The 16,430-nt window shown below is 33.6% G+C and overlaps 1 protein-coding gene across 3 annotated transcripts in view; it reads left to right on the top strand.

Moving 5' to 3' along the window:
- Window positions 1–16,430, top strand: part of LOC118189478 (hemocytin-like) — a 728,690-nt gene that overhangs the window by 333,321 nt on the left and 378,939 nt on the right. For all 3 annotated transcript variants that reach the window (XM_085820839.1, XM_085820840.1, XM_085820838.1), the window contains exon 37: window positions 8,692–8,822. In XM_085820839.1, the coding sequence (XP_085676965.1) occupies window positions 8,692–8,822 (131 nt within the window). The remainder of the gene's footprint in view (window positions 1–8,691; window positions 8,823–16,430) is intronic.

The raw sequence follows: 16,430 nt of genomic DNA, 5'->3' as shown, positions 1-16,430 counted from the left end.
CTATCACGTTGCTAGAGAAAGATTTAACATTATAGATTATTATTACTCTGAGCACTATGATTAAACCTTATGAATTTTAAAAAAATTATTTTCTTCGATATGTTATCTAATTTAGTGTTAATTCCGGTTGCCTAATCCAGCGTTTTCATGTCGCTTCTTGTCATGTATTGAAGACTTAGGCTTTCAAATTCTTTTACCTAAATCATAAGGAAAGAAATAATCCTTGCTTCAAACAAGCCATTTTCGGTGTTTGATAGTATTTACATGCAGTAATTCTGTAATAGCTATTTCTGCCGCATCAAAATCGCAACTAAACTATGTTAACGATTATAGCAACTACCTGAGAAATTCACATAGCAGAGGTTTATTAATTCTTGGCAGGATTGATTCTTGATCGAGCCATTCGTCAAGCGTTTCTGGAACTAGGCTGAGATGTTTTGTTTTATCGTTGAATAATCCAGATCTTGCAGTAATAGACTGCTTTAATTTTTGGTCACCAAACTATTTTAATGAAAGACAGAGCTTTGCCAACGAAGCGTAAGCAAATTATTAATTGAAAACCACCTTCGATTTCAAGTAAGCTTTATTTTACGTAGACGGCATCTAAAACCTCCTTGAATGTTGTCAAAAAGTCATCGATACGGATGATGCCTACTTTTCATAGTAACAATTTTGTTTCGCATAACATGTTCACTGCGCAAAATAGGGGCAGTTTTATATTTATTTTTAAAATTTGTATTTTAAAATAATTTTTATAAATGCTTCCAAAAACATTTTGAATTATAACCTATAAAATTTTTCCATCATCTTACAATAGAGGTATTTCTAAGCATTCCTGCAAAACATTAGATCCTTTTATTCAAAATTTCCTAAGCTATACGTGAATTTATATTTTGGCGCGTTTTGAAATTCGGAGTATTTATTATAAGCGATAATAACGAAAATATGGTTTACTCTGTTAAAATTATTTGAAAGTATGGATGATGGTTTTTTCCCCCGCTCGTGGACAAAGAAAAAAAAAGAAAGGAAAATAGGTTGCTATAAATTTAAAAGTTCGCCAAGTGAATTATTCATGGCTCAAACTGAAAGAATTGCGCCAATATAAATTTTTTAATTTCTACATAAATTTCTCACCAAAAATTGCAAAATTTAATATCTAGGCATAATTAAGAAGTTCGCCAAGTTACGCAAACTGAAAAAGTGCCAACATAAATTTGTGAATTTCTCCGTAAATTTCGCTCCAAATTTTACAAAATTTCATATTTAGACGTAATTTGAGTTGCAGAATCGAAATATGGAAAGAATTGGCATGCCATTTCAGAAAACGTACGATTTTGTGTAAAAATACCTATGTTACAGCAACGCTATATATTAATCTAATATATATCCTAAGTCGCGCTTTCGAGACTTGGAAAACGCATTTTGAGTTTCGTCAATCGGCCTAGTAGAAGGGGAGATATAGAACTGTCTTCCTCCCCCACCGCCGCATTGTACTTTCATGGTATATTCCTAATTCATCCAGCATTTTTCTAGAGATCCAATGCATATAAATTAATTAATTCTAAGACTAAAGAATAATAAAAATGAAGTTTCTAATACATTATAGTATTTTTATAACTATTTAGTTTTGGTAGAAATCAAGTTATATAGTTTTCTCTTACTCAAATGATGTTTAAAAATTAATAACTTCAAAAGTTTTCCCTTTTATTTCAGCTGTATGATTTCTTTGATTTTATTTAACACTATTCGTCTGTCATCTTTTTTCAATAACTATTGTATTATTTAATACTCAATATATTATATTTTAAAAACAGCAAATTTAATTTTGCATTAATCCAGTTAAATGACAAAACATTTAGTTTAAACTAAAACAGTGCTTAGAGCTGCATGAAAAGGAATTGTATCAAATTATCTCTGTAAATGCATCAAGACGAATTACTTAAAATTATTCCTGTAGATGCGTGAAGTGTTTTATTTTGAAGAGTGAAGGTCAGCTTTTACAATTCAAATTCGCGTGTGCGTCCAGAACGTTTTTGCATTAGTTAAGTTTTGAAATAATGGTCAAGTCTCGCAAACTGATTGAAGTAAAATGTATTGTAATTCGAAGCAGCTACTCGTTATATCACATATTACTTTAAGGAAAGAAGAAGAAAAATGTTACTGTAGTTTCCTATTTCCGCGAAAGAATGATCCGTTTAAAGGTTTCTCCGCAATTCTGAACTATTGCTAGGAATTTAGTTTTACAGGAAATCTCTCTATCTTGGCAACAAATTCAAGCAGTATGCTTTCATTGCTCTGCTCTTAATTTTTTTTTTTTTTTTCCAAGAAAGAAAAAGAATAGATTTATGCTCTTGCAAGTCTGGCTATATATCTGAATCATGTTCAATATTTGTAACTAAAGTTATAAAAGTAAATGATTGTTTGAGCAGGTTTTAGTAATTTTGATTAAGGAGAGCGATTAGTGTTAAGCGAAAGGCATTTCCTCTTATGGTCATCATTTCATAACAACAGAAAATTTATTTAGTTCTTCAGAATATAAATTTATTTCTTGTTGATAAATAAGAATTTATCTATTAGTGAACGGATTCTAATTACAGAAATTTCATCTCCGATTGTGTTAAATTTAAAGAAAAGTTTTATGCATTTCAAGAAAAGTTAACACGGATCAATGGTCTTATTAATTCCCAGATTATTTTGCGAATTTCATCTTGTCATTTCTATATGTTATATCTATATCTGTAAATTATTCATACAATATTTGTAAATTACTCATATTACTTCTTTAAAGCTATTGAAATGCTTTCATCAAATATCAAATTTCTGTTAAAATTCCCTCAAATTTTGAATTATCCAATGTATTTTTAATTATTTCTCTAATTATTATGATTGCTGTTGTTATTATGATTATTAAAATTTTTGTCTGTTTCGTAAAGTAATTAATTTCTTCTTATTTGCAAGATTCTTTCAGAAGCACAAATACGTTAAATTCAGGCAATATTAGGGGAAAAAAAAGAATTGTTTCATTAAATATTTTCTATGTAGCGTTTGGTGAAATTTGAAAATGAAAGTAGAAAATTTGGTGATTGAAATAAAAACAACGAATGAAAGTTTTTATCATGCTAGATATTTTAAAACATTAATATGTAATATTTCTGACATTCTGAAAAATTATTTTAAAGTAAAATGTGATTTCTTTTAAAGCTGGCGGTTTTTAATAATTTATTTGAATCTGAAAGCATGAAGAAAAGGAATAAATAGACAAGATAAGCCTATGGTTAAGCGCAAAAATAAAAAGAAATGTAAATTTTTTCCCGAAATCGATATGGAAATAAAAACTTACTGTTCCTTTTTTAGCAACTAACAACTATCATTTGTTTAATCACAAATTATATAAGAGGTAAAAAATTTAAATTCGAATTTTCGTGAAGAAACTGATACATTATTACAGAAAAAAAATTTACATTTCAAGTTGCTTTTAAATGATAAAACAATTCATTTCTTTTTGCTTGCAATCAAAATTTTTTATTATAAATTGCATCATGTTTCAAAGAAAAGGAAAATCAACTAACAAATTCATTATTTTTACACTCACTTTTTTGACTACTTTTTATATAATGTTATGGCGTAATAACTGGCATAATGTCTCGTTCGTATAGGTAAATTTGAAGTAGCGTAGAGCAAGAAATCCTTTCACTAGCAAATAATCTAATAAGGAATAATGTTGTATATATAATAACGAAATAATAATAAAGAGTAGTGCTTTGCATAGCATTCTAATAAAAATTAATTCTATATATAGCCACAGCTACTCATGTAATCTTTATTAGATTATTCTTTCAAAAATATTGATAATAATAGATTTTTAGAATCTCCAAATCTGAAAATTCATAAAAAGTCAAAGAATTATTTTCTCATTAATGGACGCTTAAAAATAAACAAGGAATAATATTAACTTCAAGGAATGATATTAATATTGTTACAAAACAAAATAAACGAAATATTATTAGCCCAAACAGGCTTCAACCCAGAAGAGCTCTTATTCTCGAAAGGCATTTTGCTTCGAATCACTAAAAGCGTTGAGTCACTTTTCAAATTGTTGCCACCAAATATTATTGCTCTGTATTCTATTTAAAGAAATTAAATAATGCATTTAAAGAAATTAAAATACATGAGTGTATGTATGTTTCTTGCAATAACAACGGTACCTACAGCCATCAAATTTGAATAACATAGTCCTGCATCCGAATTTCAGTACCATGAAGCCCGAATTTTGAATTTGTTTTATTATCTATTTCATATTTTGAATATTTTAAGGAACTTTTGATTAAAAATCTCAATTCAAATCTTTGAAATCAATGATTTCAATGCAAGCAGTGGCAACACTGTATGGAACAAATCATTTTTCTCTCGAAACGTGTATGCATAAATTGTAAACGAAAAATATGAAAGCTTTCAGATTTTTTTTATTTTTTCTATTTTAAATGCTACAAATGAAATGCTTTCATCTTTTAGAAACGCAGCTATATATATGTGCGTGTGTGTATATATATACATCGATAATGAAATTAAATTCGGAATGTAAATTAAATATAAATTTAGTTCCAAAAATGTAAAGGTCTACTTACCCTCCGGGAATTGGTTACAAAAATCGAGAAAACATGAATGAAGGGTGCAATTATAAACGGAATTGTTTAAAGAAAATTTTAAAAACTACAAAACATGAGACTATAATAATACAACTTACTATAAAATTACCCTAAAATTTAATCTCCTCTATTGAGAGGAGTTCCGTACTAATGTTACTAATTACTGTTCAGTACCTAATCATTTTACCATTTAATAAGCATGATATGATGACTGATTAAAAAAAAGTTTAACACAGCTTTTTATAAAAATTAGTCATTTTTTTATTTTTTATTTTTTGAAATTTTTAACTTTGAATTGGTGGATGCTTTTATATTTATGATATTACGATATAAAAAATGCTTCATTTGTATTTCCTGCATTAGCTAAAGGAAGATTTGCTGACGAATGAGAAATCCAAGTTCCATAAATAACCCAGTCCCGGAAGTATTTCCTTCTACCATCACTCTTATTGAGCATTCTAGTCAAATACTTTTGACGAGATTAATACTAGTGTATTGATGAGAGAAGATATGAAAAGAAGGAAAGAAACAATAAAAATTATTAATCATGATCCTGAAATATTAAATATTCCTTAATTATGCCAATGGTTTACGTATAAGTACTATATAAGAACAGAACTAAATGTACCTAATACTAGTATCGCCTTTACCCATCACATTACAATAAGTTAACTGCGAGTTGTTGCAGCAATGTCTAACATTTTCACAGTTGCAAAACCTGTTTGCACGAAATTGATTATTGATTTGGTGTTATGTTCACTTACAAAAGTCGCACACATAAAATGTCTAATAAATAAATTTAATACTTTTTTGGCATTGTTGGAAGTAAGTCCTTTCCTTTAAAAAATTCTCTGTATGTTGTGCCTACTTTCTTCAGAGACCGTTTGGAAAAAAAAAATAAAACGATACTAGTACTTACAGCTAACAGAGAAACCGGTTTTAAAAAGAGTACATTTTTCGTTAATTAGCATTTTACCATTAGCACTAATCAATCTACTTTTAATAATCTTTCTCATATGAATTGTAATTATATGTTACAATATTAATAAGATATTTAAGATGGCACTTTCTTGCATTGAATTAGTGAATTTTAATTTTCTTTCCGCCAATTCAAAACACCAATTTACTAACTTAGTTAAGTTTTTCATCTAGAAGAGATAAAAATATGTGGGGTGTAAATGGATAACACAATTCAAAGCTTAAACTGTACTACTTTATTAACTTCTTATTGATTAAACTATTGCGATTAAATAAGAATACTGGCTAATTAGGATTTAATACACAGTTGCTCCACAAGAATATGGTAATCTATACACAGTTCTATTTCGCTGGATGTATTCCATGATACAGCGAAATCCAGCACAAATTTCAAATATCCTCATATGCTGACTGAACACTGTTAAACACCTAGAAGATCATCTTTTACAACTCCTGTAAAGGCCGTCTACCTTTCTTCAGTGCTTCCATCTGCGTCATGGATTCCGGTATAACCAAATATGTCTGCTTTCGTCCACATGCACTACTTGTGCTGCCGGCAACCTGGAGTGACATCAGTTCCATATCTCCTGGCTGGATAAAACCTCTTACATATATATGAACATTCTTAATGTATATATAATAAACATACTTTTGGGGATATCCTATAAGCTATTTTTCCCTCCATTCTGCATGCCTTCGTGGCGTAACGGCAGCACATTCGGCGCGTATTCGAGAGGTCCAGGTTTGAGTCCTGGCGAGGGCATTACTCATTATTCACTTCTCTAACATAAAAAACCAAGTTTATCTACAGTGCTTCTTAATATTTTAAACAAAGCTCATATGCTGTCCGGTGAATCAGATGTATAAATATTAGCCAATCTTGATATAAAGAACGTTTTGCAAATGTTTTGTTTAGGTAAGAAATAATTTTACATTTTTAAACAGATTTAGGAAAGTACAGGCAGTATAATATTCAAGTGATTTATTTAAAGTCATATACTGTAAGCTGGAAATATATCGATAAAGCATGTTTTTTTAAAATTATTTTGAAAACAATGTTGACAGTTTTAGTTGATTTGAAATAGAACAAAATGTTTAAAGCTAATTATTCGGTTATTTACGAAATGTTTTGTCATTGTGGTGACAAAAATCGAAAACAGATGTTCTTGAAAGGCTTTAGAAAGGAAACTAGTTCATGATCACTTGACATGGGGAAGAAAAACAGAAACAGGGCTTAATATGCCAGCTCTAAAGGCCCTATATTGTTCGCTTTAGCCACTTGATTATTAGTTCGCCAGGTAATTAGGAAACGTATTTTTCCAAGATTTTTCATAGTTAGATAATTATAGAACGAAATCCAGAAAGCTAAATTTCCATTCTCGATGGATCCAGAGTCTCCTTAGATGTATTTCTTCGGAAGACCGCGACATGTAACGAATTTTTGTTTTCTCTTGAGATAAGCTGTAGCGGATTATGAAGATTCGTTTTTTAATCCTCCATCTATTCAGACTTTAATTTCTAAATTCGACAAATCTAAACGTTTGGATACTTCTTTCAGTATTTTATTAAAAATAAAATAGCATCAATTGAAAAGTGTTATTATGTTTGATGACTTCATTTCTTCCGAAGTTCATTGTTCTGAACTCCAAGGCAATTCCGACGATTCCTTCTCCTTTTCAAATTTTCAACGCTTTCTTTTCACATTGTACGTTATATCAAGTCACTGGCTCGTGAGAAACTATTTTTGGATATATATAATGTGGGAACTGTAACTGTAACTAAGGATTATGTAAGAGCGCCATCTACTTGCAGTTTAAAAAAATGCATATTTTAAATCTTTTTTTTTTTTTTCCCCATCAGGGCTATGGGCATTACATCCACATTTGATCCATTAAGTCTTAATATATAGATATATAAAACATAATATTTGATGATGTGCTCAAAATGGTGCTAATTAATGTAATAACGAAATGAGCTAGATACAACAGAAGACGAAACCGAATATTTATTTTTTTTAATAAATGCACAATTATTTTCCAGCTAATTTTATCTACTATCAAGTCTAATTCTCATACTTAGAATTAGATTTATCAAGTCTAATTCTCATACTGACGAAATATAAGCACAGAGAAGGGTGCACCACTAAATAAACGTTTCACGTTTTTACGTTCAACTGCTCCCGCGAAAGTGGAAAACCTACAGGCAACATATTCGCAAGGCAAATGCAAGAGATAAAGACCATACAATTAACGAAACAAAGTGCTAGATAAAGAATAGTGAGGTTGTATAGTTTCTTGGGCCTGTACAAGCAGGAAAAGCAGAAATTCAGCAGTGACCTCTCCAGAAATCTAATTTCGAACCTCCCGATTGCTAGCCGTACGTGCTTTCAGTTATACTACGAACGTATACAGTAACAAAGGAGAAAATTTCTTTTATATTTTAGGTTTATTCTTGAATTTCTCTAAGCGTCGTTTTCAGAATTTAACGTTATTATTGTTTAAAAATCTTTTGCTTTTATGATTCTTATATGAGCTTTATATAAGAATCATATGACAGATATTAATTTTAAAATTATGCTCATGAAGAATTATGATAAGCGTGTTACTATTTTAACGCTAGAAAAGAAAACGATCAAACTAAAAAGCAGACGTTTTACAAATTAGCATATTTAAAACTAATTACATTATGTATTTAAAATTTATTTTGCTTATTTTTGTGCGTTTGAATTTATTTTACGTATTTTTTTACCATATTTTGTTGCAAAAGTAGCACATTTCTAATTACATATCGGAAATATTTGATACCGTAATTTAGAATGCTCTTTTTAATTAATGGTATGATAATGTTTTTTAATAATGTTTTAGTGTGTGTTTTAATGTTTAAGAAATTAATTTTTAAGGTCTGTTCTGTAAGTATGCGGATTCCGAATACCAAATATTCTACCGCACAGAAAATGTAACATTTCAATGATTAAATTCAGCTATATTCTTCAAATGTAAAATAATTTAAAAAATTTTTTATGTCCTAAAAGTTTTAGTTTTTATTTTATAAATTTTATGTTTTCCAGATGTGTTTTTGATACATGCGCCTGCAATGCCGGTGGAGATTGTGAATGCCTGTGCGCAGTGATTGCAGCTTATGCTCAAATATGTGCCCATCGTGGTATTGTCTTGCCATGGAGATCTCAAGAACTGTGTCGTAAGTACATAAATATTTATTGAATTTTTTAATACTTAGCCATTCAGAAGAAATCATAATTCAAGGCTGCAGTACACTCAAGAATGGCATTCATAGGTAAACACAAAGCTTGGTGCATCTTAGAAACCCCATTAAAAAGCAAAAAATATTCTAACAGATATTAGTTAATTCTATCATATGACGTAAAAGTAATCTCACTATTTTACACTATTCTACTATTTTACACTTACAATAGTAAATCACTTGTATCAAGGCAAAAACATAATCTGTTTATAAAGAAATCAATCGGAAATAATCATCCGAAAGAAATATCGCATCATAAAATAATAAATCCTCCTAAGCCCCGTTCACAAGAGCAGATTCGACCGGTAGCGAAAACTGATTTTTCCAACGTGTCCCGTTCACACGGCGACAACCCCCCAAAGTCCTGCTATGCTGCCTCAACGTGGCGGGGGGTGTCACTGGGCGGAACGGGCGAAGTACGTCGGGAGCATAGCTCCTGGTAGGGCCACCCTAGGCGTGAAGGCCGTTCCAACATGCCCAGCTAAAGCATAGCAGGTGAAGAAACCTCAGGGGATTGCCGTCTTGGTGATCGGGTATTACACTCCCGGGGCCCTAGTGACCTTTCCTCCTCTCTTTCCTCTCCTCTTGTCTAGCTCTTTCTCCTATTTTTCTCCCTTGTGGTTTCCTCTACTGGAGGTTGGGGCTCACTGTGAGATGCAGCTACTACTCTTGGTTTCTGTCTCACCATGGTGAGAATACCGCCTATGCGTTTGCCGTGCATGGTGACCCGTAGGGTGGGAAAGGAGGATCCTGGCAGTTGAGGGGCGAGGTACTGTCCCCAACACACTGCTTTGGCCTCTGCTTCTACTTAAAACGGGAGGCACTTAGCTGTCCCCGCTAGTGTCAATCGGCTGGCCACTAGTCCTATTGGTCAGTGGCTAGGGGATAAGCTCTCGGAAGTCTCCGCTTTTGGGAAAGCCGATTGTGGGGGCTTCAGTTTGCGTATAGGCCCGGCTAGCCCTAACACAGGGATCTGTGTTCCCTTCTTGGGCTCCATGGTGGGTGGGGCGGTCGGGCCCGAAAGCTTCTCTCTTTTCAATATGAATAATTTAACTTCTTATCCTAACCATATGGATACGAAAAATTCTGGAGCTGCTAAAAGAATTTGTACTTCGACCTTAATTAGCACAAACAAATATCCAAAGTTCTTAGTTATCACTGGTGAGCTAGAAAATCTATCACCATTCTTCATCCATAAGCATATTGCGGCCTCAGTAGGCGAGCCAAAACACATAAAAAAGCTCCGTTCAGGATCTCTGCTAATCGAGACTACATCTGATGCACAATCTTCCTCTCTCCAAAAAATGACCAAAATGGGGGAACATTCTATTACTGTATCCCCACATAAGTCTTTGAACACGTCAAGAGGTGTCATTTCGGAAATAGACTTGATATCAGTCTCTGAGGATGAACTTTCAAAAGAACTCGCCGAGCAAAATGTATGTGGCGTCCGCCGAATAAAAATCCGTAGAGACGGGCAACTCGTCAACACAAAACATCTTATTCTGTCTTTCTCCTCTCCAGAGCTACCGAAAGCCATTAAGGCAGGTTACCTAAATTGCCCCATCAGACCTTACGTGCCGAACCCACTGCGCTGCTTCAAGTGTCAACGGTTTGGCCATGCGAAGGCCGCATGCCGGGGAAACCTGGCATGTGCTCGCTGTTCTGCAGGAGGTCACGAAAGTCAGGATTGTGTAGCTGATCCAAAATGTGCAAACTGTCATGGCAATCATCCAGCATACTCACGAAACTGCCCTAAGTGGAAAGAAGAGAAAGAAATACAGCATATTAAGACTACAAGAAAAATCTCCTATCCTGAAGCTAAGAAACTTTTTAGCACGGGTCAGTCAAAAGCAAATGTCTCCTATGCACAAGCCACTAAATCATATCGGTCAATAAGTACACAAACATCGCATAGCACACAGAAGAAGATACCTGAACCAAAAACAAATGACAAAGAAAAAGTCTTTCTTCTACCTCCTCCCAAACAGACAATAGAAAATCGAGAAATAAAAACACAAGAAACAGAGAGTTCAAAAAAGAAAATCAAAAGCTCAGAAAAGAGAAGCTCAAACCGAAGCTCTATTGAAGGGACCTTTTCAGACTTTATCGAATCTGAGATGGAAACAGATGGAGGCGGAGATCTCTCGAAAAATGTTCTACCTCACAAAACAAAGAAACAGCATCGAAGCAATAAACATTCCTAATGGCTACTCTCATTTCGTGGAACTGCCGGGGCTTCTATCAGGGTATTGATGGCATTAAGCAACTTATTAATAAATATCGACCTATTTGTATAGCGATACAAGAGACATTCCTCAAACCTGGTAATTTTGCAAACCTACGTAGGTACTCGATGACAAGAAAGGATAAGACATTCAGTGAACGCGCAAGTGGTGGTGTCTGTCTACTTACCTCAATTAATTGCCCTTCGAGTGCTCTCCCTTTGGATAGTCCTCTCCAAGCAGTTGCAGTACAGTTGAGCATTCGAACACTGACTACTGTCTGCAGTATTTACATCCCGCCTAATGAGAACATTAACTTAAGAGATTTAGAGGATCTAATTGCCCAATTACCAGCTCCGTTTATTCTAGTCGGTGATTTCAATGGACACAATCCCTTGTGGGGTAGTAAAGACACCAACCCACGAGGAAAGCAAATTGAACAGCTACTCCACGACCACTGTCTCTGTATCCTTAACAACACAGAAAGCACTTATTTTCATCAGCCAACAAGGACCTTCCATTCCATTGACCTTGCTATTGTTTCTCCACAGCTTTTGCCTTTTTGTTTTTTTAATGTCGAGAATTATCTATATAATAGCGATCATTTTCCTATTATCATAAGCATTACAGGAAATAGGAGTGTGTTTATACCTAGAACACCACGCTTTTTGTTGGACAAAGCCGACTGGGACTCTTTCTTACATTATGCTCTTTTTACTGAAGAAATAATAAAGAATGTGCACATTGATCAGGCTGTGAAGATCATTACAGATAAAATTATTCAAGCAGCTGATATATGTATACCAAAAACGTTGGGTAAACAGCCAAAATACCCAAAGCCCTGGTGGAATCCTGAATGCCAGGACGCCATCAGAAAACAAAGAAAAACTTGGAGCATTTTTCGGCGATATCCTTCAGAATCAAATCTCGTAATATTCAAAAGGGCTAAAGCAAAAGCTCGGCAGGTGCGAAGGAAAAGTCAGAAGAATTCTTGGATCTCGTATGTGTCTTCGATTAGCTCTTCAACTTCGGGTAAGAAGGTGTGGGAGAGAGTCCGGAAAGCGTCCGGTATCTACAAAGAGCACACACTTTCCATTTTAAAGACAAGTGGCGAAACAGTTACTAGTAGGGAAGAAATTGCCAACGCTATTGGACAGAGTTTCTCAGCCGTCTCACACAGTAGTAACTACCCTCTTGAATTTCTTTCCGCAAAAAAATGCATTGAAAAACAACTAATTAATTTCAACTCTCCCAATACTGAACCATGTAATCAGGATTTTACTGTGCTTGAATTGAAAAGAGCTCTGCTGCAGACAAAAAATTCATGTCCTGGTCCAGATGGTTGCCTATCCTATGCTGAAACATCTTCCTTCCAAGTCATTGGCAACCATCCTCTTTCTCTTTAATAGAGTATGGAAGGAACAAGTCTTTCCAAATGACTGGAAAATAGCTTTTGTCATCCCCATTGTTAAACCAGGAAAAGACCCTACTAATCCGTCGGATTACCGTCCCATCGCCCTTACTAGCTGCCTCTGCAAACTCTTTGAAAAGATGGTCAACACTCGTCTGGTTTATTATTTAGAGACAAATAACTGTATCTCCGCTTATCAGAACGGTTTTAGAAAAGGAAGAGCAACTATCAATAATATCCTACTCTTAGAAACAGGTATCCGTAGAGCGTTCGTTAGAAGAAATCATTATGTTTCCATTTTCTTTGATATAGAGAAAGCCTATGATACCACCTGGAGATACGGCATCCTTCGTGACCTATATAACAATGGTTTAGGAGGAAACATGCCGATATTCATCAAACATTTCCTACAGGATCGGAAGTTTCATGTGAAGATAGGCGATACACTTTCTGACATGTTCCATCAAGAAGAGGGCGTTCCGCAAGGAAGTGTATTATGTGTTACATTATTTAGTATAAAAATTAATTCTGTTTTAAAACAACTGCCTCTAGCAGTCCAGGGTATGCTCTATGTCGATGACCTGCAAGTCAGTTGCCAGGGAGAAGACCTGAAAGACATCGAATGTAAATTGCAGACATCTCTCAATAGAATTGTTAAATGGTCACAGGAAAATGGTTTTAGATTCTCTACTCAAAAGACTGTGTGTGTACATTTCTGTCGAAAGAAAATTCTTCACCCTGACCCCGAACTTTATCTGCAAGATGTGCTGATTCCTGTAGAAAAGGAAATAAAATTCCTAGGAATGATATTTGACCATAAGCTTACGTTCCTCCCCCATATTACATATCTAAAAAAGAAATGTTTAAAAACTATGAATATTCTGAAAGTACTGTCAAATACTTCTTGGGGTGCTGATCGAAGCTCAATGCTTCTTATATAGAGAGCTCTCATTCGTTCGAAACTAGATTATGGATCAATCATTTATGGGTCGGCAAGGCCTTCAGTATTAGCCAAACTCGATCCGATACATCACCATGCACTTCGGATATGCACTGGTGCCTTTAGAACTTCTCCAGTGGAAAGCTTATATGTGGAAAGTAACGAGACCTCCCTGCGGTTAAGACGTGAAAATCTTTGTCTTAAGCATTATTTCAAAGTCTTATCACAAACCGAAAATTCTACACGGTCAATATTGCTTAATGACCAATACTCCCGTTTATATCAGGCACGACCATCATGTGTCCCATCTTTCGGCTTGCGGATGAGTGCTCTGGTGGAGGAGTATAATTTATCTAATATAGATATACAGAAGGAGGATTTTTTTGGAATTCCTCCCTGGGAGGATAGGAGAATCCATTCTCTGGATACTTTTCGACACTGGAATAAATCAAAAACTAATGAAATTATCTACAAGCAGATTTTTTTTCCAACATAGAAACAAATATAGGAAATATATCCCTCTATATACAGACGGATCAAAATCCCAGGATCATGTTGGCGCTGCTTTCGTCACAGAAAAAACAATAGTAGGGGTTCGATTACATACAGTTTGCTCTGTGCTTACTTCTGAGCTTACTGCAATCCATCTGGCTTTGACTTACCTTTCAAAACAAAAGTACACAAAATTTATTATCTACACAGATTCCATGAGTGCCTTAATGTCATTGAAAAATCACGCTCAATGTGCTCATCCAGTTGCAATCAGAATCCTAAAGTTGAATCATTCTTTAAAAATTCGGGGATACCAGATTCTACTATATTCGTGGATCCCTGGACACGTTGCCATTAAGGGGAATGAATTGGCAGATATTGCAGCTAAAACTGCAACCACAATGTACAATCTTCAGCTCCACTAGCAGACATCAAAGGGTTTGTCAAAAGCAAAATCTTCAGCAAATGGCAGAAGCAATGGGATGACAGAGTATGTAACAAGCTGAGAAATGTAAAACCCACCATTGGATACTGGCCATGTATGGTTAATAGAAAGGAAGATGTCCTCTTGACTCAACTGAGAATTGGCCATTGTCGCCTGACCCATGAGTATCTTCTGAAGGGAGAAGAGAATCCCAGCTGCCCAAACTGCAAGGCAGATCTGACAGTTCATCATATCTTGGTGGAATGCCAGAGTTTTAATTATTTTCGCCAAAAACATTTTAATAGTTCAGAACTGGACTTAAAAAATTTAATTGGAAAAGCACATCATCGTAATTTGTTTCTGTTTTTAAAAGATATTGGCTTTTATAATAGATTTTAACCTGTTTTTTTTTTTTTTTTTTTTTTTTTTTTTTTTTTTTTTTTTTCTTTTAAAGATATAAGCTCTTATCATAGACTGTAATCTGTCTCTTACCTAAGCTGGAAGTTTTTACAAATGACTAATTGCATTGTTACCATTTGTCTGGCGCAGATAACCTTGACAGGTTTTGTGCCAAATTACAATAATCCAATCCAATCCACACGGCGACAAGCATTAACTGCTTCTCCAAATTGGAGGTAGAGCATTCCTACCTCTCGGGAGCAGGGGCAAATGGGGAGATCTCCCATACTGTACTGCGTGATTGCGCGTTTCACTTAATGACAGCTCGCTGGACTGTCAGCGAAACAATCGCGTTAGTAGATATCTGAGGACGCGATATCATCCAAAAAAAATTACATGGAACCGTACGAAATACGAAATTTTTAAACAACTACGGACAATGTTATCTGATGCTGGGTATTCCAGAAATACCGTTAAAATAAAATTAAAGACGCGCATATCGGCTTCAACTCGACTAGAGGACTTGATACCTTTTGAATGATTTTTTTGTTTTTTTTTGTTTTGTTTTTCTTTAAGAACTTTTATCTAATTTTGTAAATGTTATTAAATGTTTTTGTAAGACAAAATAATTTTAAGCGGAGAAAAAAAAATTTTGCCAGTATTTTTTTTAATTTAAATTTTTGGAAGAAAAGTTTAACAATTAAAATGTCATTCTTCTCTCACAATTTTCAATGATTACCCCCCAATTTTCATATTCTATTTATTAGAAAGTTCTTAATAACTTTAAGGGCAGATTTTGCAATTAATGAATTAGTTTCTGAGAAAAAATACAAACACATTTTTATTCAAAAACTTTGAAACAAATATAATCTCAATTACATTTCCACTTCAAATAATTTTTCTTTTCAGTATTTTGCAAAACCCATTCTTATTTCTATAAAATATATAATTTTAATTAAGCGGTAAATGTATTAAATAATTTCAGTCATATCTATATTATTTTTACGACTTTAAATAAAAGAATTTATCGAAAAATTGCAAACTGAGAAAACGCATTTTAAAGAATGTAAGATGTCTATATGGTCATTAAATCATTTCAAATCGCTTACAAATTTTATTACTGGATTCCATTACATAGATATAAAATAAAACCCAGTGCTATTCAATTGATTAATATAAACGTAAATTACAAGATTTCATTTAAAATCTTCATAAAACACATTCAAAACAATTTTAACAGATGAATTAATTATAATATATTTTCTAAAACGTTTATAGTCAATATTAAAACATTTATAATTAATATTAATACTATTAATTTGTCGTTTTATTCCTTTCTTCAAAAAGCAAAGTTTGAAATTTTAGCAGCCAGAAAACATTTTATTTAAAATCGCTCAGCAGCATATGTGGTTTTTTTTCTTCTTTTAATCATTTGGTCTCGTATATAAATTGCATTTTTAATTAATTTAGGTGTACTTTAACTAATTAAAGAGCTAAATTCCGATGGCGTTCTATAGCAATAGTAAACAATGTCATAAAAGATGAAGTAAACGTTAGAAATCCGCCAAATCTGATTCGCGTTTGTGACATCAATCATTACTCGCAGTGGCTTCTGGGTTAAGGGACTAAAGACGATGTGCATCTGAAGGCGAAA

The sequence above is a fragment of the Stegodyphus dumicola genome, chromosome 7 (assembly GCF_044657685.1).
Source record: "Stegodyphus dumicola isolate Sdum_Otavi_A_Nest chromosome 7, ASM4465768v1".
Lineage (NCBI taxonomy): Eukaryota > Metazoa > Arthropoda > Arachnida > Araneae > Eresidae > Stegodyphus > Stegodyphus dumicola.
Note: the sequence above shows the minus strand (reverse complement) of the source record. Positions and strands in the feature narration are given on the sequence as shown.